Source organism: Myodes glareolus, chromosome 13, assembly GCF_982192425.1.
Source record: "Myodes glareolus chromosome 13, mMyoGla1.1, whole genome shotgun sequence".
Lineage (NCBI taxonomy): Eukaryota > Metazoa > Chordata > Mammalia > Rodentia > Cricetidae > Myodes > Myodes glareolus.
In genome coordinates, this window is record NC_142038.1 from 20,917,681 (window position 1) to 20,942,706 (window position 25,026).

The 25,026-nt window shown below is 42.5% G+C and overlaps 1 protein-coding gene across 7 annotated transcripts in view; it reads left to right on the forward strand.

Moving 5' to 3' along the window:
• Positions 1-24,824, forward strand: part of Spire1 (spire type actin nucleation factor 1) — a 120,754-nt gene extending 95,930 nt beyond the window's left edge. For 3 of the 7 annotated variants that reach the window (XM_087895947.1, XM_087895948.1, XM_087895950.1), the window contains 9 exons: positions 4,058-4,230; positions 8,335-8,425; positions 10,388-10,530; positions 13,254-13,427; positions 17,070-17,207; positions 17,753-17,823; positions 18,066-18,093; positions 18,182-18,318; positions 21,305-24,824. In XM_087895947.1, coding sequence (XP_087752073.1) covers positions 4,058-4,230; positions 8,335-8,425; positions 10,388-10,530; positions 13,254-13,427; positions 17,070-17,207; positions 17,753-17,823; positions 18,066-18,093; positions 18,182-18,318; positions 21,305-21,563 — 1,214 coding nt within the window. In that variant the 3' untranslated portion in view covers positions 21,564-24,824. Of the gene's footprint in view, positions 1-4,057; positions 4,231-8,334; positions 8,426-10,387; positions 10,531-13,253; positions 13,428-16,315; positions 16,406-17,069; positions 17,208-17,752; positions 17,824-18,065; positions 18,094-18,181; positions 18,319-21,291 lie in introns of all 7 variants that reach the window. The other 4 variants (XM_087895951.1, XM_087895952.1, XM_087895953.1 and 1 more) reach the window with 3 other exon arrangements.
• The last annotated feature ends 202 nt before the right edge of the window (positions 24,825-25,026 follow it).

Consider the following 25,026-nt stretch of genomic DNA (forward strand, 5'->3'; position numbering starts at 1 on the left):
CCAACTTTAAAGACTAAAGTACATCGTCTTAGTAGAAAAATGAGCAACCCAACAAGTAAACAGTCTAAACATGTAGCGTAGATACTAATGACTTTGACCTTGAGTGCAGACTGAGATGAGGGGATGCATATTCTGTTGTCCAGGGGTGTCTTAGAAATATTTCTTAGTGAAATCCTAATAAGCCATTCAGCATCAATTGAGGTAAGTCTGATTTATTTTTCCTGTGCAAATATTAACTATTTAGTCCATGTTCTAGTCACGTGTCTTCCAACTAAATAAAGCAGCAGACACAAAATTACTCAAGTATTTAATGTCATAGATATGCCTTCTAGACTCTGAATTTAAGATGTGGCAATTACTAAAATCATCTCTATTTTATATCTTTAATATTTGCTCTACATATAGATGTTTTTTCTCAGGAAATTTTGTCTTCAAGAGTTTGACTGTTGCCATGCGTGGTGGCTCACACCTTTATTCTCAGACCAGCCTGGTCTACAGTGCAAGTTCCAGGACAGCCAGCGCTACACAGAGAACCCTGTCTCGAAAAAAACCCCTGTCTTTTTGAAAACAAAAAGAGCTTGACTCTTTTCACTTAATATACTGAAATAGTAGTATTTATTATTTCAATAGTAAATATAATAATCAAACTCCCTAAATTGTTGTACCGAGTCTTATAGGAAATGATTCTTGCACAGTATCTCATCTTGGAGATCACTGAAGCCTCCTGGAAGAAGTTTTTACCAGTACATTCCCCTCAAAACTTTGAACTTACTATGGATATTTGTTTCAATCATCTCAGTCAGTGAGGCACATGACAGATGTTGGTCTCATAACATCTTCTTCAGGCAACCATCAAGCTTTTGGAAAGCTTCTCCTGTCCCCCACTCTGACAATGAAATGAGCCCAGGGCAGCCTTTGTCATTTAGTGGCTTTCCCTAAACTTCAGTTCATATGTTATTTTGCCAACTGCACAGGGTGGGCAAGGCTAAGCCACCTCCCTAGGTCTTTACTTTTTTGAGTGTGTTTTAGGTCTCATGTGATTCACACTTGCTGTGTAGCCAGGGATGACTTCTAACTCTCCTGCCTTCACTTCTAAGCCCTGAGATTACAGGACACACTACTGTGCCTGATATTATGTGTGCTGGGGCTTGAACTCAGAGCCTGTGCACACTAAACAAGCACTTTTTCAATGGAGTCCGTTTTGTTTTGAGTCAGGGTTACTCAGATTTGCTTTGAGTTCGTTCACCTTATATCCCAAGCAGACCTTGATCACTGAACTTGGCCATTGTCTTGCCTCAGCCTCTCAAGTGCTGAAATTGCAGGCATGTGTCACCATACCACACTTTTATTTTTGCCAGTTGTATTAGTCAAGGTTCTATAGAGAAACAGAGCTGACAGGATGAATTATACACATAATATATATTATATGTAGATAATATACATACATATGAATTGATAGAGTGTCTTAACTTACAAGTTGTGGTCTGACTGTCCCAACAATGACTTTCTTCTGTTGGAAAGTCCAAGAATCTAACATTGTTTGGTCCAAGAGGCTGGATGTCTCAGATGGTCTTCAGTATCCCAGTGAGGAAGTGAACTTGCCAGTGAGGGTGAGGGCAAACAAAGTGTAAGCCCGTCCTTCTTCTGTGCCCTTCATATAGACTCTCACCAGAAGGTGTGGCACAGTTAAGGTGGATCTTCCCACCCAGAAGGATCAGGATTTAGAGTGGGTCTTCCTGCTTCAAATGATTTAAGAAAAACCCTCACAGGTGTATGCCCAGCTGCTTGGATTTTAGCTAATTCCAGATGTCAAGTTGACAACCAAGAATAGCCACCACACTAACACTACTTAAATATTTTTAACCTAAACAATATTAAATACTATCAACACAATTTAAAAATTTTAATCTATCCTGGATCTGGAGAGATGGCTCAGTGGTTGAGGGGACTGACTAATGGGTCACTCTTCCAGAGGACCTGGGTTCGATTTTCAGTACCTCAGTAGCAGCTCACAACCATCTGTAATTTCAGTTCCGGGAGATCTGACAGCCACTTCTGGTTTGTACAGGTGAATACCTGAGGCACATACATACATGAGGCAAAATACTCATACACAAAAAATAAAACTAAATCTTTTTTTAAAAAGATTAATCTACCTTAAACGACTTCTAAATTTTCTTAGGCAATAACATCCACAGAAATGTAGGTATGATACAATAGTTTGGGTTTTTTTATGCAAGATAGTAAATGGATATATAGCCAATAAAATCTCTTTGCCTTGACAGCATGAGCCCAGTCTTGGGAACTGGGTTTGTTCTTGTTGCTAAATCTCTTTGTGGGAGGTGAGTTGTCTCACTGGCTTCTGCTGGGACACAAGAGGCTGCGAAGACACATGAATGTGCAGTTTGTCTTTTCTTCCATATATTTATTTGTTTTGTTTTGTTTTTTGTCTGTGTTTTGTTTGGTTTTGAAACAGAATCTTATTATGTAGCCCCGGCTCTCCTGGAGCTCACTCTGTAGACCAAGCTGACCTTGAATTCACAGAGACCCTCCTACCTCTGCCTCTTGAGTGCTGGGATTAAAGGCAAACGCTACCACCGCCTAGTAATAAAATTATTTTTTGTCCAGTAGATGGCTTGCTACTTGCAGTGTATTCCAGGCTATCAGTCAAGGAAAATGTAAGAACACAGGTATAAAGGGGCTAAAGATGTAGCTCAGCTGATAGAATACTAGCCTAGCATAGACAGAGCCCTGGGTGAGATCACCATCATCATACAGACTGAGCATGGTGGTGTACATTTGTAATCCCAGCACAGGAGAAATGGAGCATGAGGATCAGAAGGTGATCCTCCTCGGTTGCATAGTGAGTTCAAGGCCAACCTGGTATACACTAGACCCTATTCCAATAATAATAATAATGAACATACTTAAACACTGAGTGTTTTCTCCTTCAGGGATAGAGATAGATAGCACTTGTTGAGAGAAAAAAACCTTCAGTTCCAATGTTTTCCCCCTCCCACAGTCTTTCTCAGTTTGGTGTCTAGAAGGCCCTCTACCCAAAAGAAGCTTCATAGATGGTTTTGTTTGCAAAAGCCGCTGATTGCTCTGGACTGCACATTAAACTGCACTGTTTGCCACATTTTCACTTCTCTGAATTTATAGTTAGCTATTTGAGGTAATCCATGTTAAGTCTTTATTTGAAATGCTCAAGAAAATCTATTCCGTTTTCATCGGAGGATTCCAGGCTAGAATACTGAAAAGCAGGCCTTGGGAATCAGCTCTGGCCCACACCACTGTCAGTCAAGGGCTTGGGTTACTTAGAAGGAGAACTGGAAACTAGTGTTACCGTTGGCTAACATTGACTGTTCTAGGCACAGGATGTTACTCACAGTTACTGACCTGCTTAATCCTCTCAACTAGCTGTATCTGTACTACTCTGCCTCTCGGGAGGAAGTGGAGGTTAGGGAGCTTACCCAGACAGCTAGCAGTCGAGGAAGGACCTCGAGCCCTGTCTGTGTTATGCCAACTGGATACTGCTGTTTTCTCCCACGTGTTGAAGGGCTTTCTCATTGAGATGTAAGCCCTGAATAATTTAAATCTGATGTCTTGAGATGCGTCCCAGATTCTTTATGCTTACATAAATGTGCTTATATGAATATAGATTCTTAACTTCTTTGATTTTTAGGACAAGACATTTTAGATCTGTCCCTAGGGAGACAGTGTGTGCTGGGTGTTTCCTCTACCCGGTACCTTAGCATGAGTACAGCTAGCTGCTCGGAGCCTCCGCGTATTTGTCTGGGGAACAAGAAGTCAAGGTCGTTTATCTAGGGTTCCCCCACTCTGAGTTGTGAATATGTAATTATCCTCCTTAAGTTTTCCTGACAATAATCTGACAGCAGCTTTAACAAACGTTCCATATGCACAGGCATGACATCACTGTCCTGAGCCTTTGTGTTTTATTTGTGTGGCACAGAAGTGCTGTCACCTGACTGTGCTTCCAGCACAGATCACCTTTCCTGGCTCAAGAAGAGGTGAGCTCTTGCCTTTCTCTTATTAGACGTCACTACCCCAGAATCTCCGAAGAATGTTGGGGAATCATCATTGGTGAATGGAAGCTTAACATCTCAAACAAAGGAAAATGGGCTAAGCGCTGCCCAGCCTGGGCCTGCCCAGCGGAAGAAACTCCTCAAAGCTCCGACCCTGGCTGAGCTGGACAGCTCTGACTCTGAGGTAAGGATGCCAGGCACGGAGATGGCCCGCTGACCCTGTCCCCCTCCCAGTGCCTTGAGCTGTTTGCTCATCTATTCATGTTTCAATCAGTAAAGGTAAGATTGAAGTTAATGTGGCCCACAGGAAGGATAGTTACTGTTACTACCACAGACCTGTGCGGTAGACATGCTTAGGAAATAGCTACTGAAGTTGAGATCTGTAGTCTTAGATTATAGGTAGGGATAAGATAAATCAACAGTCTTAAAACTCCTATGGCCTTCATCTTTGCTTTAAGAAGGAGAAATTCAAGTTGAAACATATTTCTGCAGTTTCTTCTTCCTCTGCAGTACACCCAGACACATGTATGTCTATTCTTTCTGTAATTGTCATGCCAGCAAACAAAGCTTCAAGAAGAGAGTTGTTTTCCCTGCAGTCTGTACTTTACCCTGTACCCTTCAGGGAGGAATTCCCATCTGCTCAGTTTCCATACCTGCATCCATGCTGCCCCTCCTCCAGCTGCTAAGTTACGAGTGTCGAAATGGTGTGTTGCTGCTTGCTAGGTCTTCACTGCCTGGCCCTAACTTAGATGAAAATGACGTTCTTCTACTCTTCTCCATGGTGCATGGACACATATATCATTGTCATTGCTGGCTCCATCTTCCCCATGTCCATCTGAGTTAGAAATTACTACTTAATTCTTTTTTCAGTCACCACCACCATCTACAACATTATCAATAATATGGTTTCTCTAGTAGAGGTGTTTCCCAACAGGGCTAGGGAGATGGTCCAGTGGGGTAAAAGTGTTTGCTATGCAAGCATGAGGAACTGAGTTCAAATCCCCAGCACCTAAGCAAAAAGCAGAGTATGAATACACCCATGCCTGTAACCCCAGCATTGTTGGGTTATGGGGACAAAAGGATCATTGGGGCTTGCTGGCTGTCAACTTAGCTCCAGGTTCAGAGAGAGACCTTGTCTCAAGGGAATAAGGCAGAGAGTGATATCAACAGATAACAGACATCCTCTTCTAGCTTCTTTGAAGATGTGTATGCTTGTGTAATCAAGTACATTTAAATGCACACACACACACACACACACACACACACACAGAGAGAGAGAGATATCCTTGTTATTGATATCAGTGACTCCCTGTCTTACCTGTTTGATTTTCTTTTTAAGATTCCCAGATTATACCCTGCACAGATCTTCTTTCATTCCTCCTTGAACGCTTTGGAAGGCTCTATCCATACAGCAGATAGTTCATGTTTCATACAGATAGAGATGTCAGAGAGCCGCCTCATCCCTGCTGTGAGATGCTTGTGCCCATTAATAGTTAGTGCCCAATGCAAGCAGTTAGGGCTGAGAAGGGAAGTGAATGTTGGGTAAAGTAACTTTAGTCAGTAATAGGAGAAATCACAGTGCTGTTGGGTGGTGTTCTTGTACAGTGTAAAGATTTGTCACTTGTATTGTTTAATAAAATGCCAATTGGCAGTAGCCAGGCAGGAAGTATAGATGGGGTGACCAGACTAGGAAAATTCTGGAAAAAGGAAAGGCAGAGATGCAGTTGCCAGACAGAAACAGAGGAAGCAAGATGAGGATGTCTTACTGATAAAGGTACCAAGTCACTGGCTAAACATAGATAAGAATTATGGGTTAATTTAAGTTGTAAGAGCTAATTGATAATAAACCTGAGCTAATAAGCCAAACAGTTTATAAATAATATCAAGCTCTGTGTGTTTCTATGAAACTGAACGGCAGTGGGACCAGGCAAGACAGAAACTTCTGTCTATATCGCAGGATTATGGAAGGAAATAAGTGATCTTGAAAAAGGACCTAGAATTAAGCACACTCTGTGTGTGTATTTTTAAGTTGATGTTTTTAAGTATAAGGAAAGATTAATCAAAGGTATATTCAGGAGTGTTGTGTTCTTATTTTTAGACAAAAATTTTACAACTTCTCATTACATTAAATCTTTAATGTTTAAAAAGCACAGATATGCAGGTGACTTATTTTAAATCGGCTGTTGTTCACATTGGGGCTTTGTATTATGTTATCAAAGTTTCTATGGATGGAACTGGAGAGATGGAACAGCAATCAGCAGTGCTTGCTGCATACGCACGAGTACAGGAGTTCAGGTTCCCACATGGATCTGTGGCTGGGACTCTAGCTCCAAATGGGGCAAAGAACGGAAACAGGAGAATTTCTGGCTTATTGACTTTCCCATGTTCCCAAAGAAACTTTGATTGAGTATTGAGTAGGGGATAGGCTGAAGGATCGTGATAGGGGAAGATGTCCTGCATCTTCTTATACACACATAAATGTTTTTTGTAAAAACTTCTATTGATGAAACACAGCTAGATAAATATTGGTAGATAAATTGTATTTGTCCTAAACATCTCTCTCAACATTAGCTACTTCCAGGATATCTTTTACCTGATTAAAGCCATGAAATATGTCTCTTGTAAAAGCCAGATGTTTACCCAGGTGAATGAAACACCTGATCTTAATAATGTAAAACAGTGGAGACAGTTCTCCACATGGTACTTGCCCTGGGTCCTCGCTCTGAGTATGTAGAGAGAACACTGGGACCAGCACTTCATCTTGTTAGCTGTCAGTGTAGCCTCATGTGCTGAGGGGTGTCTGTCCCTGCATCCTCCGTTGTCAGCTTGTATCAGTGCCACCTGATGGGGACAGTTGATTCTGTTTGATCTTCAGTCTTCTGGATCCAAAAATAGGAAGTGAGGAGCACAGTTTCCTAATTTGGCAGATGGGTATCTCCGTACTCCTCTATTATTTTCTGAGACAGGAAATCCCTAAACCAACATTGATTTGCTTGCTTGGTCATATTTGCTTTCTCATAATGGCCATAAATACAAAACTATCAAGTGTTTCCCATATCACATAGTAGACTATTTACTTTTTTTGCTGGTGTATTTTGTTCCCTACTTCATGTATTTTTCCACTCTTCTTTTTACCAAATTCTTATCCCTTAGTTTTTTTTTTCCATTCAAAGTTTACATTTATTGAATGTCTTCAGTAAGTATCAAATGCAGAAGCAAAAGTGTGGTGTCATTAACACTCCAATTGCTTCTAATTTATACAGGAATTAAAAACATGCCTGATGAGACACATGTTTGCTAGGCACTGCCTTTTGAGAGACTGAAGACTCTGGAAGGACTAGGGACGCCTCAGTGCTGATTACAGGCATATAGCAGACAGGCAGGGTACTTGCCATGTTTCTGTGAGATGTTGGTCTTGCTGTGCCATGGCATGCTCATGTAGTTCTCCTCACTGGGCAGACTCATCATGCACACATCCTCCTCACCTGTGTTCCTCACTCTGCCTGTGTCTGTGGTAGCTCTGCTGACTAGCTGAGGCTGTACAGTGAACATATTTACATAGAGAGGAGTCTCAGGAGCGGGGAGAGGCCCACCTTCTCCCTTCCTTCCTACCTCCCTCCCTTCTCTCTCTCCCTTCACATTCACATACTTTCCAAGTTTACCTGAATATTTCCTCCTATCTTGAGCGTCCAGGTCCCCTGTTTTAAACACCAAAACATATTTTTACCTCAGACGCACACAGAAGTATGATGTTCAGCAGGTAAAAATGGAATGGGAACTACAGCTAAGTCCATCCAGCACGAGCTCCCTGTCTTGCAGGATCTTGTGGAACACTGGGAAGTTTATTGTCCATTATAAGAGCAAGTACTGAGCCTGGGCCCAGCGGATAAAGCTCTTATTCTAGTTGGCTTTCCAGTTGCTATGGTAGGCACCACACCCCAAATTAACTTGGATTAGAATGGGTTTATTTCAGCCCATAGGTTACAGTCTACCATTAAGGGAACCCAGGACAGGCACTCAAGGCAGGAACCTGAAGGCAGGAAGCAAAGCAGAGACCATGGAGGAATGCTGCTTCCTGGCTCGATCTCTCCTGCCTGTCTCCCTAATTAAAAATTAATCACTTTTAATTAGGCAAAGTGCGGACATGAGCCCATCCCTAATTTTAGATCCCTTCTAGTTTCTCTTGAGCCTCTGGCATCATAATTTGATGTCTTGTGTTAAAGCATCTGTTTGCTAGGATGTCATTCAGTAGCAGAGGATCTGAAGTTTACAAATTTGCCTTTTTCAGGAAGAAACTCTGCACAAGTCAACCAGCAGCAGCAGTGCATCTCCCTCCCTCTATGAGGACCCAGTACTGGAGGCCATGTGCGCAAGGAAGAGTGAGTGCATACCTTACAAAAACCTCGACCTAGAGCAAGAGCCCACAGTGCACTGTGACCATTTGGGATATGTAGCACTAACCCTTGTACCTCAGTGTCAGGAGCAGACAGGCTGCGTGGACTAGATTAGGCAAGTTTATTTTTGTACATACATAGCATGCATATAAATAAATCAGCAGAGAGTGTGTTTGTGCATGTGTATGCACACACTTTTCAGATTAATGACCTCCTAGTCTGAATTTAAGCTCAGAAGCACTTGATAACCATATTTGCTCCCTACCTGCCTGGTGTAACATACATACAGCCATGCCCAATACATGTGTAGGTGGTAAAAACATTTTTATAGCTATTGGGCAGTAGATTCTGAATACAGTGTCTAAAATTAAGAGATTTCTAAAGACTTTTAATAATGTGAAATTATTAAGAAGGGTTAGAAAATTAATTCATTGAATATTAAGATGGTCTTAAGAGGTGGAGAGATAGCTCAGTAGTTAAGAGCACTTGCTGCTCTCACAGTGGCCCTTAGTTAGTTTCCCAGCACCCACATAACAGCTTACAGTCATTTGTAACTCCCTCTGCTGGCCCCCATAGGCACCACACATGCATACACACACACACACACACACACACACACACACACACACACAATTAAGTCAATAAGAGTTGTCTTGGTTGTTAGCTAGGCCCATTAAACCTCACATAGACCCTTGAGCTGGAGCTTTAACTCAGTTGTAGAGTGACGACTGCCTAGCATACACAAAGCCCTAGATTTGAACTCTGGTGGTGAATAAAACCAGGTATGGTGGTGCAAGCTTGGAATCCCAACACTCAGGAGATAGAAGTAATAGGATCAGATCAGTAGATTGGGGTCATCCTCAGCCATATAGCAGATTTGAAGCCAGCCTGGACTACATGAGATCTGTCTCAAAATAAATAAGTGAATAAATTAATATTATAGCATGCCCATCAAAATGTGTAAGCAATTTCAGTATCATTTTATTTATTGGAAATTAGTAGGTTGCCTTCTTGGGATAATCCAAAGACATGGATCCCACTTAACTGTGCTGACTCTTACCTTCCTCCCTACAGTATGAGCAGCCCTGCTTTACGGGTAGAGTAGAAGGAAGTGCTAAATAAAACTGTAACAGTGTAACTTATTTTTAATATCCTTATTCCTTCACATAATGCATCCAGAACCATTCATCCTAAAGATTATCCTGAAAATTGCTAGTTAGTATTGGGAATATAGTTCAGAGGCTGAACGCTTGCTTGGCAGATCCAAGAATGTAAAAATAGGGTTTTTGATATAGTATATTAGTTATACTATATCAAATATATATAATTATACTATATCAAGTATATATAAATAGGAATTTTGATATAGTTAGGGTTTCTTTTGGGCCATACAGAATATATGTATTTCTGTGGGGATTTTTTCGATTGGTTGGTTTTTCAAGACAGGGTTTCTCTATGTAGCCCTAGCTGTCCTGGAATTCACTCTGTAGACCAGGCTGGCCACAAACTCAGAAGTCTGCCTGCCTTTGCTTCCCAAGTTCTGGGATTAAAGACATGTACCACTGCGGCCAGCTGTTTCTGTATTTTTAAAATGGGAATGGAGAGGTCAGTTGTAAGGTTTATAGAAAGTAAAATGAGGGCATTTGCACATACAAACCTTAAGGATAATCATAATGTGTTTGAATGTGAACTTGAATAGATATTAAAAATATAGAACTTTCCCCCATTTTCCTTGCAGTTTCTGTAGCAAGTTCACCTAGTAAGCAATTTTTGGAACAATTCTGTGTCCATCCCCAGAGCTGCCATCTTAAAACAGCTCTCCCCTGAAATAAGTCCTTAGTCTTTGACTACAGTGTCATCATACAGTGCAAAACGTTATCTGATGGAAAATTGAGAATCTAAGATTGTATTTTTTAAGAAAGTTTATTTATTTGGTTAAATCTTTAGAGCCTCCGAAATTCTTACCTATCTCGTCAACACCACAGCCAGAGAGACGGCAACCACCCCAGAGGCGCCATTCCATTGAAAAGGAAACACCAACCAACGTGAGGCAGTTTCTGCCGCCATCCAGGCAGAGCTCGCGCTCTCTTGTAAGTACCAAGGAACGAGCAGAGGTGTCTAGGGAGGAATAGTCAGCTTGCTCTCAAAACGAAAAGGAGTAAAACCCGCACAGGTTAGCCTGAGCTTTAGCATCTTTGTGCTTAGTGTCTAAAGAAAATGTGCTCCGGCTACAGACCAGCCTCTGGTTGGCTTTGAGTACTCATTTTCAAACGCTTTGTCAGTGAGTTATTATTACAGAAATGCTTTCTTTTTCTTAGAGGGTAAAATTGTCAAAACGTTCTCAGCATATTCTGACTGAGTAGGTCATTTTATCTGAACGGAACAGGAAGAACTGTACCTGGCCTGTCAGTGTCTGTAATGCAGGCAGAACGGCTGTCTGAGCTGTCCATCAGTGAATGTTGCTCCTTACACTGGGGTCACACACAGAAAAGTCTGCAGAGATCCTTTTGGTTTTCCTCATGAACTTCCAAAATACAACACAGTGTATGTAAGAGGTCCAACATTCCAGCCACAGTCAAATACAGCGGTTCTCAGCCTGTAGTCACAACTCCTTCAGAGTTGCATATCAGATGCTTACATTACAGCTCATAACGATAGTAAAGTAATGAAGTAGCAACAAAGTAATTTTATGGTTGGGGGTCACCACAACACAAGGAACTGAATTAAAGGATCACAGCATTAGGAAGGTTGAGAACCACTGGTCTAATAGCTAATGTTTTCTTTCAGATACTCAGGAATAAAAGTCACATGAACATGCTTATATCTCCACCTTTACCTGTGATGGGTCATGTGTGTTTTAATTAAGGCAGCAGACAGATGTCCTTCCTTCAAGGAGAGGACACAGTGGTCAGTATAGACAGGAAGTGTGAGCAGAATTTAGAATCTGACATTTGATGTCACATCTATTACAAAAATAATACAATTAAAAAATTTATGGGTTGATGGCCATTTTTTTATGAGATTTTTCTAACTCTCTCATTTGAGCCACTGCTCTCATTTGACATAGTGGTATGCTTGGTAATGCTAACATTTAGAGGGTCACCACAAGTTTAAGGCCAGTCTGAGATACATAGTGAGTTCCAGACCAACCTGGGCTACAGAATAAGAACCTGTTTTAAAGACAGAAATTCTTTGGTGAAATGGAGACTTGTTAATGTCCTACCAGCAGTAAAGCAACTCAGGAAAGTAAGCTCGGATTTAAAATCCAAAACCTGTTAGCTAGTGTGGACAGATTTTTACTTTACCAAATTACATAGCTGGATGTGGTGATGCACACCTGTAATGTATGCACTGCTTTGGAAGCTGAGGCAAAGAAGATCAGAAGTTGAAGGTCACCCTTCAGGTCAGCCTCCTGGGTTCCATGAGACCCTGTCTCAAAAAAGGAAAAAAAAAGGCAGAAAGTTATGAGCATAAGGGAGCTGTAGTGGCATTTAATTTGTAGTTTAATAAATAAAACTTGCCTGGAAATGAAGCACGGTTAATAAAAACTCAGAATCAGATATTGAGGTTCATCCTGAAGGTCAGAAAGGCGAAACAGCCAGCCACTGACTCTTACCTCAACCTCAGTCTGAAAATGGCGATTCTGCCTCCAGGAATCTTAGAATGAGACTGTGTCTGAGAGCTGTTTCCTCCTGTTTTAGAATCCTCTCTAGGGCTGGGATTAAAGGCATGCACTACTCAGTTTCTATGGCAACAAATGTGGCTGCTGGAATTAAAAGTGTGTGTCACTACAGTCTGTAATTCTAACTGGTTGGGCTGTTTACTCCCTGATCTTCAGACAAGCTTTATTTATTAAAATACAAATAAAATGCCATTACAAGGAACTTTAGATTACTACAAAGTAGTTTGTTCTAATAACATAAATTATGCCAAACATGCAGACATATGCCGGGCACACAAAGACTATTTGCTGGAGGAGAACTGTGGTGTGTGCTTGGTCAGACTGTAGGCTCCTGTGGAGGAGGAGGAGGAGGAAAGAAAAATATTTGCACTCACTGACGAGGGAGGGTCTTGGGAACAGGCAGTGGGGAAGGGGCCTGGCCCACAGATAATGGTGGTTAAAGGGTAGGGAAGGAGGTCATGCTGGGGACAGCTCCTTCGAATTCATGGGCACCAGCTGAGAGGAAGGAGGCCTCCTCCACACAGTGACTTTTCTCTGTGTTTGTAGAAATCACTGACAGTGAGTGAAGTCCTCTAGTTCAGGACATGATGTTCTTAAAGCATAGTCATGGAGAACTTTACCTGCACTGTAGAAAAGGAGGAAGCGTTTTGTGTTTATCTCTTTGACTGAAAATGGCAGGAATGTTTTCACTGTAAATAAATTTTATTTTGTTATGTTTAAATACTATTCTATTATTTGGTCAGATTACTGATGTTGATTGTTCGTTCAAGTGAAAAGCAGTTGTTGTTAAGGACCTTCCAAGGGGCAGAAGCAGATGGGCTGTGGGCACAGGAGCCGGGAACTCTACCCTGCATCTCAAACAGCCTGATTTGGGAGAATCAGAGTCCTCACAGATCACCAAATGCAGCAGCTCTAAGTGTCTCTGCTGAGTGTTTCTTACTGGTTGATTCCTGACTTATACAAATGAATGGGATGTCAGCATGGACCATTGCCATCCACATGTTGTTTTTTGTTTTGCTTTGTTTTGTTTTGTTTTTCTTTCACAGTCTGTAATTGTCATTTGTAGGTCACTTGTTCAGCATTTTCTCCTTTTCTTCCCCCTGCTGTTTTCTTTTTCCCTTCCATGCTCAGGTTCCTAGGATAACCAGTGTATGGCCAAGGACGCCTTTCCGACCGCTTTTCTCTACCATACAAACAGCTTCTCTGCTGAGCTCTCATCCTTTTGAAGCAGCCATGTTTGGGGTAGCAGGGGCTATGTATTATCTGTTTGAGAGAGCTTTTACCAGCAGGTGGAAACCCTCAAAGGTTGGCCTCTTTCCGCTGGTTCTGGGAACCCTTTTCTCTCTGTGTCTCTGACAGTGACACCTTAGCTATTGCACTCTGCAAGAATTAACAGCTCAGATGGGCACTTCGCTTTTGATTGCTGATTCCAATCTTGTGTAGGACGTATAGATCATGCTGTGATCTCATTGGAGAAGAAAATAGCTGAAAGGACAACAAACTCAAAATGCAGCATCAGCTAGAAAGCCCGTGGGTGTTTGGCTCTGGGGGTGACTCACTGTCAGCAGGGCATTGCTTCCTCCTGACTCTTGTGCAGGCAGGCACCCCTGTGAGGGAGGGCCTCAGTCACCTCCCACCTTGGAGCCTTGGGAAGGGCTTATTCACTCACCCAGCTGGCAAACCAGTGCCCTGCTGGCCAAACAGCTGTGGTGGTCACGGTGGACACCCTGCCACACCTGTAGAAGTGCAGGTGCATCCCTGGTGTTTCTCCCACACTTCATCACCAGCTCTGTGATCAAATACCCCCACCTCGCAGAGTGCTACTTCTCCAGGAAGAGAAGTGAGTTTTCTTCTTACTGATAGTTATTCAAAGCATTTTTTAAAACTAGCTCTCATTTTACCACATTTTGGGGGATTTTTTTCCCTCACAGAATAATATGTTACTGTCATTTGAATGTTTTTGAAAGGCCACATTAAACCCTCCCACCCCTTCCCCAGTGGTAGAGAGCAGCAAGGGCCAGGCTCTTCAAGGAGCTATTATGAAACAAGCCCTTAACAGACAGAGGACCCAGCAGCTGGGTTCTCTGTTACTCATCTCAATGTAAAGGACATAGGGCACAGCGAGCATGATCCTAACTCTGTCATTTGTCCCATCTGTATTCACCACTCCCCACCTAACTTCAGACTATCCCTTAGACAAAATAGGTGGCTCTTTAATTCTCTTACTGCCACATGTTGACATTGTATTGTGAACATCCGCAAACAGAAATACCTATGTGAGGTCCATAGACTGTTTGAAGCAAAAAACAAATTCACTTTCAGTTTTAAAATTGAATTTAAAGAGATGAGTTATTAAATGTAAGTCATGTTTTTAATTAAGTTGGACAGTTTATAAATATCTGCTACTGGTATGGCTTAAGCTTCTTTCTAACTGAAGCAATTATATTCAAAGATATAAAAGAAAAAAAGATATAAAAGATCTCTCTTCTCAGCCTGCAAGATGGCTCAGAGGTTAAGGTACTTGTTGCCCACCAAGCCTGACAGCCTGAGTTCAATCCTCAGGGCCCACATTATGGAGGGAGAGAACCACAAGTGTCCTCTTATGTCCACAACCTCACTGTGTGCACATGTGCCCCGCGCTCCACATTAAAATAGGTAGACAGAAAGACAGACAGACAGGTCAGTCCTCTCATTTCTCTGTGGCTGGTAACTAATAACCAGAGTTTCTGCTCTCTAATTTCCGTGCCGCCTCATTCTGACCTCTTTTGTCTGGTTAAACTATAATCAGAATATTCAGTAACATTCAGCTTATAAACATGTAAATAAGGGGCATGCCTGGCCCCATTGTCAGAGTCTTTGCTGCTCTCCCCCACCCACCCATTATGAGTTACTTTGGGACATAGAACAACAGGGGATAGTATACAGGGTCATATGGGGAAGGCACTCTCTTGTCTCAGCGCCTGGGATACTCCTCAGCTGGGAGCATAAGATCTGTTACAGTTTGATTTGGCTTTAGAGATTTTGAATTAATATTGTCAAATGGAAAAACAGTTAAAACTATTGTAGTCACAATGTTGCATTAAAGTCTTGTTGTCCTTGGGCAAGCTCCAGAGTTAAAACATTAGCATTTGACATGATGGAAATTATTTTTACTAAGGGTAGTCTGCATGAAATTTTTAAAAAGAATAAAAATAAGCAAGCTCCATGATTTCTTACTGTGAAGCACTGGATTTGCAAGTGGTTCAAAGCAGAAAGTTGAAGGTATTTTGACAAAGTAGGCTGTTTGTCACTTAGACTGCAGAGAGGGAAACACAGCTGGGAGCTTGTTTTGTGTGGCAGTCTGTCCTCAAGTAACACTTCCCAGCCAGGGAGCTGCAGGACACAGGGATCCGAATGCTTGCTTCGTTAGTTAGATTAGCAGAGTATATTGCTACGGCTTAGCAGGTTTGTCATAGTTAACTAACAGCTACCTTTTATTAAATACTGGTAGAAAAACTTCTCTGACAAAAAATTGAAAAAGAAAAATCATCACAAAACCATGCTCAGCCAGCACCACTAATTTAATAGCCCACTTACGTGGCCTATCCTTCACAAGGGTAGCTCATTGTGACCCTGCTCTGTTCTCCGGGTAAAACAAAATCAGGGCATATTGAACACACTGCTTAATCCTGTAATCTCTGAAAGTGTTTCCACTAAAGGGGAAATTTCTGTGATGACGGCTCTTTTTGAACACCCATTGTGGGCATCTTAGAGCAAATGATACAATCTACTTGAGCAAACCCTGACCCCTAGCTACTGAGAAGTTCCTCATCTTAACAACTCAACTGCAGATTCTTTCCAAAGCATCTAAAACAACCCAGCCCCTTAAGTTAGTTGAAGCAAAGTGAGACAGACTTGTTTTTTTTTAGTAAATGCTAATGTTTGTCAAATTTGCAACCTAGATTTATTTTTGTTTCTTTCTGATTGAAAGACAGAACTGAATGTTAAAACTCCATAAACTGATGCCCTCATGGTCATGTGCTTTCTCATTTGGCTTATTTGGTTCCAGAATGCCTGGGAGCAGTGCTGCGGTGTGTGGGAGTGAATTGTAATGTGTGTGCTAAGAACATTGAGTTTCAGTGTCAATGCACCACAATGGCCCCTTGAAGCCTGGCAGGGCCTGAGTTCACAGGGCTGTTCTGTCTTTCTCTTAGATCCACCAATCAACAGCACCGGATGGAGGACGGATGGTTCGAGGCTCTTATTCAGTGGATCAGTTACATCAACATTTTTCACAGCTGTTTGTAAGGAGGCCATTAACATAAGAAGCCAACATAAATATTTATCATGAAAGGCTCTGTCTCCATCTGTGCTGACTGTGCATTCAGCAGCCGGTGAAAAGACCTTGGGTGGCTGGAGAGATGGGCCTCGGCAATAAGCTGTCCGTGCTCCCACTTCCTGCTGCGGTTCCACTCAAAGCTGTAGGGAATTTTGAGAGTGTGCTGATGTAACTGATCACTCAGCGATGCTTATCTGTATAAAGTACTAACTACCTTCACTTGGCTGTTCTGGGTACCACAAGCCAGTTTGGAAAACAGGACCAAACTTGTAGATTTGCTTCATTTCCAGTAGCATGTAGTTCACAACACATTTGCAGAATCATCTGTGACACAAAACTTGATTTGATTAACAATGTTTTCTCAAGCTTTCAACCAGAGATACCTGACCAAATGTGAGGAACTTCGGTTTATTGGAAATTGCATTAGGCTGCAATATTTCACTCGGTCATGGTCCTGTTTTCTATGGTGCACTTAGGAGTGATGTGGTCCCCAGAGGGAGCCAGCTCTGTCCCGGTGATCATGGGACTCCTGTCCTCTGAAGCTACTAACCTGGTGTCTGATCTCGGGGGAGCACTGCAGTTCTAGAGCAGGGCGTGTGCTCCTCACTCACAAGGCCTTTGAATTTCAGGAGGAATTCTGCTACCCAGTGGAGTGCCTTGCTCTCACCGTGGAGGAAGTGATGCACATCCGTCAGGTCCTGGTGAAAGCGGAGCTGGAAAAGTATCAACAGTATAAGGATGTCTACACTGCCCTGAAAAAAGGAAAGGTAGACTGGTTTAAAGTTGATTGAACTGTACAAGGAATGGTCTATTACGAGGCCTGATTGCTAGGCAGGTGGTCCAGGTCTTCAGGAGTCTTAGGAGGTCAGGTATTTATATTCTAGGCTATTCCCTGTTCTTTCTCATTCAAAGAGGAGTTTTTTGTTTCTCCCTTGGCAAAAGTAATAGAAGGTTTAAAAACGACCCTAAGAGATAATATATGGCTTCCTAAAACCATGTGTACTTGGGTTGTACTTTTAAAGGATCAGTATTGAAAGATGTCTGAGAGACAGGAGTGTCTTCCCTCAGAATTGATCCCATGACCATGAGATGCTTGAGCACTGAGTTTTCGTTATTTTCGAAGAACTGTCATTAAACATAAAACCGGCTTATGTGTCACAGCCAAGCATAAAAGCTAGGTTTCTGGGTTCTTGTCCTCTTCTGTCTGCAAACATACCTGAGATATCCCCTAGATGAGCAGGAAGCAGATCCACCATGGGAGCCGGGAAGGGTTGGCCCCATTCTCTTCTCCTTTTAACTTTGTATTTTTTAGCTCTGCTTCTGTTGCCGAACCCGGAGGTTTTCCTTCTTCACGTGGTCTTACACCTGTCAGTTCTGTAAGAGGTAAGGCTTTTATCACTGCAGAGCTCCAGCAGACCACGGAAATGCCAGTTATTCTTTTGTCCCATCAGTTTCCCGCTTGAGAGTGGCATTAGAAAGAACCCATTCTGTGGCTTTACTCTGTGCCTGCCTTGGCACTGCAGTTTCTTCAAGAGTGGGTTGAACTATTGTCCAACCTGGGAAAAACTCTGGCTTTGCCTACACCCATTGTGTCCACCAAGTAACATTTCTTGTTTTGTACACAGGCCCGTGTGCTCACAGTGTTGCAAAAAGGTAAGCTTCACTCGGTGGAATTCCCAGTGCATCTGTTTGCCACCCTGCCCATCCCGGAGCTCACTCTCACTTTTGTTTGGGATGACAGATGCGGCTGCCCTCCAAGCCATATTCCACTCTACCCATCTTCTCGTTGGGACCTTCTGCCTTGCAAAGGGGGGAAAGTTGTACGAGGTCAGAAAAACTCTCCACTGGTCACCATAGGCCACTTCGGAGTATCGCCAGGTGAGCAGGGATCAGGAGCTTCAAGAGCATCCTCTGAGTAAATAGCCCATAGGGTTGGGGTGATTATGACAGGGCTAGGGTTTGGATCAGAGTATGTTGCTGGTTCTTTGATTTTTGGGGTGTTTTTTGGAGGAATTGGGTTTTGGGTTTTGGCTTTTCAAGGCAGGGTTTCTCTGTAGCTTTTGGAACCTGTCCTTGAACTTGTAGACCAGGCTGGCTTCGAACTCGAGGAGATCCGCCTGCCTCTGCCTCCCGAGTGCTGGGGTTAAAGGCATGTGCCACCACCACCCAGCTTGGTTCTTTGGCTTTAATAAAGTTTCAGTCTTGCACAAATCTCCGAAGTTCCTCCAAGGGTACTTTTTGGTTGATAATACCTAGTTACTTAAAAGATATTGTAACACCTGGCATTGGTAGCGCACTCCTTTAATTCCAGCACTTGGGAGACAGAGGCAGGCGGATCTCTGTGAGTTTGAGGTCAGCCTGGTCTACAGAGCAAGTTTCAGGACAGCCAGAACTGTTATACACAGAAACCCTGTCTTGGGATTGGGGGAGATATTTTAGCATAGTTTTGTGTAATTATATTTCAAAGTAACTTTTATGCCTTTAAAAAGTCATCTTTAAAATTGACTTTTAGGCTCTGTGGGCCATGCCTGTGATCCCAACAGTTGGGAGAGGGCAACAGAAAGATTAGGAAGTCGTTGGGGTTTGAGAAGTAGCTCAGTAACTAAGAGCACTTACCACTCTTGCAGAGAACTTGAGTTCAGTGCCCAGCACCCACATGAGGTCTTACGACTGTAATTCCGGGTCTTGGGGTTCTGGTGCTCTGTTCTAGACTGTACAGGCACTACACACATACATGTAGGCAAAACATTCATACAATTAAATAAAAATCAATCTAAAGAAATAAATTCCATTTCATCCGAAGCTGCATAGTGAGGGCAGTCTATGTTTCCTGAGATGCTATCTACAAAAACAACTACAAAACACATTGTCCTTGTTTTTTCAGTCTTGTCTAATCTTCCTTTCCTCCTTCTCTAGTTTAAAATAAAATCATTGTCACTTGTGTTTATAACATCTGCTATAGCTGTGACTTGCTTTATTATTGTAAAGGCAGAGATAAAGCTTTATGCCAAGAATTGAGTCTCAAACCATTCAGAACAGGGTAGGCCACTATTGTCCTTAACAGAAAGGGAAGGTCCCCCCAGACCACGTGCTGACAGGGCCAAGAGATCCCTGGCTCTAGACTGTGGGGTTAGAAAGCCATGTGCATAGTACTTAACCTGAGCCCATGAAGCCCTGAGCCCCTGCTCTCCTGGGACTTGGCTGGCTGGCCATGGGAAGCACTGAAGGGTCAGGAACAGGCCCAGGACAGTCATCAGTTGACCAGGGCATTTGTACCTACTGTGTCTTCCTTTAGCTTTCCCCTTTGGAAAGCAGTTAGTTGGCACAATAGCTGAGTTAGATGACCTGCAGTTTCTGCAGTCTTGGAAGCATTATAGTTATAATTCAGCTCCCTGGCCCCACCTAGTCAGTCACGCAAACAGAATTGTTGGGGATGCGTGAGCATAGGAACAAAAGAGGATAACAGAAGAAGAGTGGTGAGAAGGTGTTTTTTTCAGGATCAGAATCATAAATTACTTCTGCTTTTATAGTCTGACCTGTTTCTATCTGCCATCTACTCAAGTTGATTAGTAGTGATATAGAACACTGGACCTTGGAAAAAGACTATGAGTCAATAGAATAGTTGAGTAGAATGTTAACAACACATATTTGTATTTCATTTAAATGCTTAAAACCGTAATCCATGCTGGGCGGTGGTGGTACACTCCTTTAATCCCAACACTTGAGGCAGAGGCAGGTGGATCTCTGTGAGTTCAAGGCCAGCCTGGTCTACAAGTTTCAGGACAGCCAGGACTGTTACATAGAGAAACTTTGCCTTGGAAATTCAAGGAAAATAAAGAAAAAACATAGTCCATTGATGTGTGGTAATCAAGAAAATACCTGGACACCCTATTTTCCTAAAATTCTACAAGAGAAGAGAATTTCCAGTGATCTCATTCTCTTTGTTTCTTGTTTGTTTGTTGTGTTACTGGTGTTAAACCCAGGGCCTTCACATGCTGGGCAAGTATTCAACATTGAGCAGCTAAGCCACAGTATTGGATTTTGCTGTTGGCTTTGTTTTGGTTTTGAGTGTTTATGTATGTGTTTGCATGTGTGTGGGTACACAGTGTACATTTAAAGGCCAGAAATTGACATCCCTTTCCATCTCATGTTGAGACTGGATCTGAACTTGGAACTCCCTCTAACTGACCACTTGCTGCAGGGTCTTCTGGCTCTGCCTCCTGAGTACTAGGGTTACAGGCAAACCCCCACGCCCATGTGGCTTTTACACTCCTATCTTCATCTTTTCAGGGCACGAGGTTTTACTTGCTGAGCCACCCGTCTTCCAGCTCCAGTATTGCTTCTGTTGTTTTAATTACTTTATTATTTTATGCATATGGGTGTTTTTCTTGCATGTAAGTCTGTCAGCCATTTGTGTGCCTGGTACCTGTGGAGCCCAGAAGAGGGCTTCAAATCCCGTCCATCTAGAGTTTCATATGGGTTCTAGGAGTTAGGTTGAGGTCCTCCAGTAGAACAGCCGGTGCTCTTAACCCCTGAGCCATCACTACAGCTCCACCCACCCCACAGATTATTATTGTTGCTGTTATTATCATTATTTCTTCTTTCTTTGTCTTTCTTCTTTTTCCTCCTCTTCCTCCTTCCTTCTTTTTCTTCTTTTTCTTGAGGCAGGGACTCACTATATAGCCCTGGCTGTTCAGGAATTCACTCTGCAGACCAGGCTAACCTTGAACTCAGAGATCCCTGCCTCTGCCTTCCTAGCGCTGAGATTAAAGGTGTGCGCCACCACTGCCTGGCTCTCTTACCTATTCTTAATATTGCAGTTGAACTATTAAGAATAGTAAATATTTTTAGTTTTCTCCCATAGGTTTTCTTCAAAATCGAGGTCGGTGGACAAATCAGATGAAGAACTCCAGTTTCCCAAAGAATTGATGGAGGATTGGAGTACAATGGAGGTGTGTGTGGACTGCAAAAAGTTCATCTCCGAAATCATCAGCTCCAGCCGGCGCAGCCTGGTGTTGGCCAACAAAAGAGCCCGGTTGAAAAGGAAGACACAGTCTTTCTACATGTCCTCAGCGGGCCCCTCGGAGTACTGCCCCTCAGAAAGGACTATCAATGAGATCTGAGCCCTGTGCCTTCCCTTTGCGTTCGTGCCCAGGGGCAGCCTCGGTGCAGCCATGCTGCAGGACTTCCCAGGGGTTTTCCTTAGCGGGCTCCATCCGCAACAGGTCAGGCTTGTGCTGCACCTTGTGGCACAGATGCAAGGCTGTGTTCATATCGGTTCATATCGGTACGAGGCAGGTCAGCCAGTTGTTCATTTGCACTCAGAAAGCCTAAAACTTGATTTTGTGTGTGTGAATAGGGAAGCCAGACACTTCCTTAGTTCAGTTCCTCGATGTTCTTCAGATAATTTCCTGACTAAGGCAAAAAGCTTCTTGTGTATGAAGTCAGTCTGACAGAGTGTTGATGTTAGCACAGTTCTAAGCAGTAAGTCATATTGGCATTCCACTTGACAGTGTTCCTATCCATGTACATAAGGGTCCAAAGCCCTGCCACACTCCGGCTCCCTGGGGTGGGCCAGGGTGTCTGTTATCTCACAGCACAAACCTAGAAGGCCTTGCTGATACTCTCCTCCTTTGGGGCTCTGGCTGCACAGCGCAGAACATCAAGTAAGCCGTATAGGTGGCCACTTCTGTGAGTTGCTGGGTCTGCCCAGGTACCATGTCTCAGTGTCTCCCGAGCTGCTAACAGGCCTCCATTCCCTGTTGTGAATTTATTATAGTTCTGAATAGTTTTATAATACACATTTAAGAATTAAAATTTTGTGGACGTTTGAGGAAAAAGGAAGACTAAAATTTTGTCAAGCAACTTAGTGCGTTGGTGACCTGTGACAGGTGTGGCTGCAGAGGAGCCGCAGCTCAGATGGTTTTAGCAACATTTTCCATAACTTTATAGCGTGGCCATCATGACTCAGTTAACCACAGTTTGATACCTGAGACTCAAACTGAAGATTATTTTTATAAATGAATTTTAAAAGAAAAATCCTGACTCTTTAAAACTTCAAGAAAATTAACCTGCTGCCATGCATAATTTTTGGATGCTTTTGCACTAGTTGTCTTGTAAATGCTCCTGAGCATCTGAGCGAGGGCAGTTGGCAGGTCGTGTGGGTTCCTGTGACTCATGCCTTGTCTGTCCCTCGTTCCCATATGCTTAGAAATAGCCAGGCAATCAGATTGCCACTAACGTTTGGAAAATCAGTTAAGGCACATGCACAGTAATTCCTGAAAGCTATTAAAAATGCTCTCCTAGTCACCACCGATGACAGCTCCATTTAATAAAGGGCATGACAGTTGCATTTCATACCAACATCAAGGTAAAATAACATTTCTACATTAAATTGACAGCGACACCTCAGAAATGCTCCCATAGTCATTTCTAATGCATTGAAATTTATAGTTTAGTAAATGGCTTTAAATTACTTATAACTGACGAAATAAACTTTACCAGTTGTCTAAAGTCATGCATGTTAGTAGTTCCTCTGTACTGCATGTAGAAGTGGGCCACCAGAAGACCCTTACCAACTGCATTCCAGCTGTTTTTAAGACTGTTGTCTAAGAGCTATAAAAATTGCATTGTGTGAATCCCAGTTATATAGTTTTCCCTGAGACCACTTGAACTTTACACACTCTGGCCCCAGGCATAAATAAAAAAAAAAAAAAAGGATGACCTCCTGGAAGGGAGCAAGGAAGAAGGAATGGAGGTACCTGTGTAGGTTTATAAGCATGCATGTAGGGTGACCTGCTTCTGTAAAACAGTGACTAATTACTGTGTGACTTCCCACATGAGACACTGAGCCCCATTCCCCAAGTGAAAATTTCATTTACATTTCCAAATCAATGACCTAGTAAGTCTCATGGCTATGACTTCATTCCTTCAGGCTTATGGTGCTGTGCATTGTAATTTGGGCATCATGAGCACTTTTCCTAGAGCATCAGGATGTAAATCTTTCAGCACATTAATGGGATTTACCAAGTGTGTGAAAAGTTCAAATGTATGCCATGCTCAGTGAAACAACCTGCGAAGAAGTGGTGGAAAAAATGGCACATAACAAGGTTGAGCTGGTAGAATAAAATTATCGTTGTTTGAGGAACACCAAAATAGATGCGTGTTTAACTCTACCTTGTCTACAAGACAGACTTCACTCCCCCAGCACTCGTGAAGCTAGGATTCCATAGACTTAAGCACTCCAGAGCTGGCTCAGCTTGTGCGCAGCTTGCTTCTCAGTCCTAGCTGCCAGTAATCAGCTTCCTGCCTTCCGGTAGCCACATGTGCAGGCTATTCGCCCTGCTTTCCTGCTGCGCTGCTGCTTTAGTTCAGCAGTTGTTTCTGGCCGACCCCAGAGTCCAGTGCATCTCCTGAACACATCTGGATGTTGTCCCTCTTGACCCCTCTAGGTGTGAGCACAGTTCCATTGGTCCCACAGACCATGAGGTCAGAGTATGTAAGAATGTTTGTAAATATTGTAACATATTCATTAATATTTGAAAGGCATTTGTTATTGGCAATGGGAATTAGTTCTCCCAAGACAAGTAAAAATTAAATAATTGATTTGTACATTGACTTAATTCCTAGATTTCAAGTCTCAGTCCTTTCAAATTAAACCAGAAAGTTGTTTTTGCAGTCGTTCTAAAAACAATCCATGTTGAAGAGATGTGTGGTACTATATGTAGTATCATGAACTCAACACTACAAAGTTGGTAAGGTTTTTATTTTTCTAACTGCTGATAGAGGACTGAAGTTTAGGTAATATAGGGAACATAAAAGTTTTGAATTACATTGCTGTTTGTTAAAATAAAACAAAAATTTACACATTGAAGGATCATGGAGAAAGTATACTGTTCTGTGTACTGACTGGTCTCTGACCTGGCTTCCCAGATGTGTAAGCAAATATTGCTGACATTCCAAGGTAAATGATACTGCTAAATGTGTTCCATAAGAGTATTTTATTTTCCTGGGCGGTGGTGGCTCACACCTTTAATCCCAGCACTTGGGAGGCAGAGGCAGGTGAATCTCTGTGAGTTCGAGGCCAACCTGGTCTACAAGAGCTAGTTCCAGGACAGCCTCCAAAGCTACAGAGAAACCCTGTCTCAAAAAGCAAGCAAACAAACAAACATACAAAAAGAGTATTTTACCTTAGCAAGATGTGTTGCCACACACCTTTAATCCCAGCGTTCCAGAGGCAGAGGCAGGAAATCTCTGTGATTTAAGGGCCAGCCTGATCTACACAGTGAGACCTTGTCTTCTTCTTCCTTTCCTTTCTTTCTTTTTTATTTTTAAGGCATTTTATTTTAAAACTTATGTAGGGAAAAATAAAATGGTTTTCGTCATTTCTGTGTTGAGTTCCTATTGTAAAATGGTGAGGTCTTCCAGGAACTAGCTAGCTGTTAGAAGTCATGCAGGTTGTAAAATTTACAACAGAAGTTTAAAAACACTTTAAAAATAAGTTCCCAAGGACCAAGTAGAAAAATAAAAACAGTTCTCCCGTCAGTGGCTTCAGTTAGGAAGCATGTGACTAACGGAAGAAAGGGG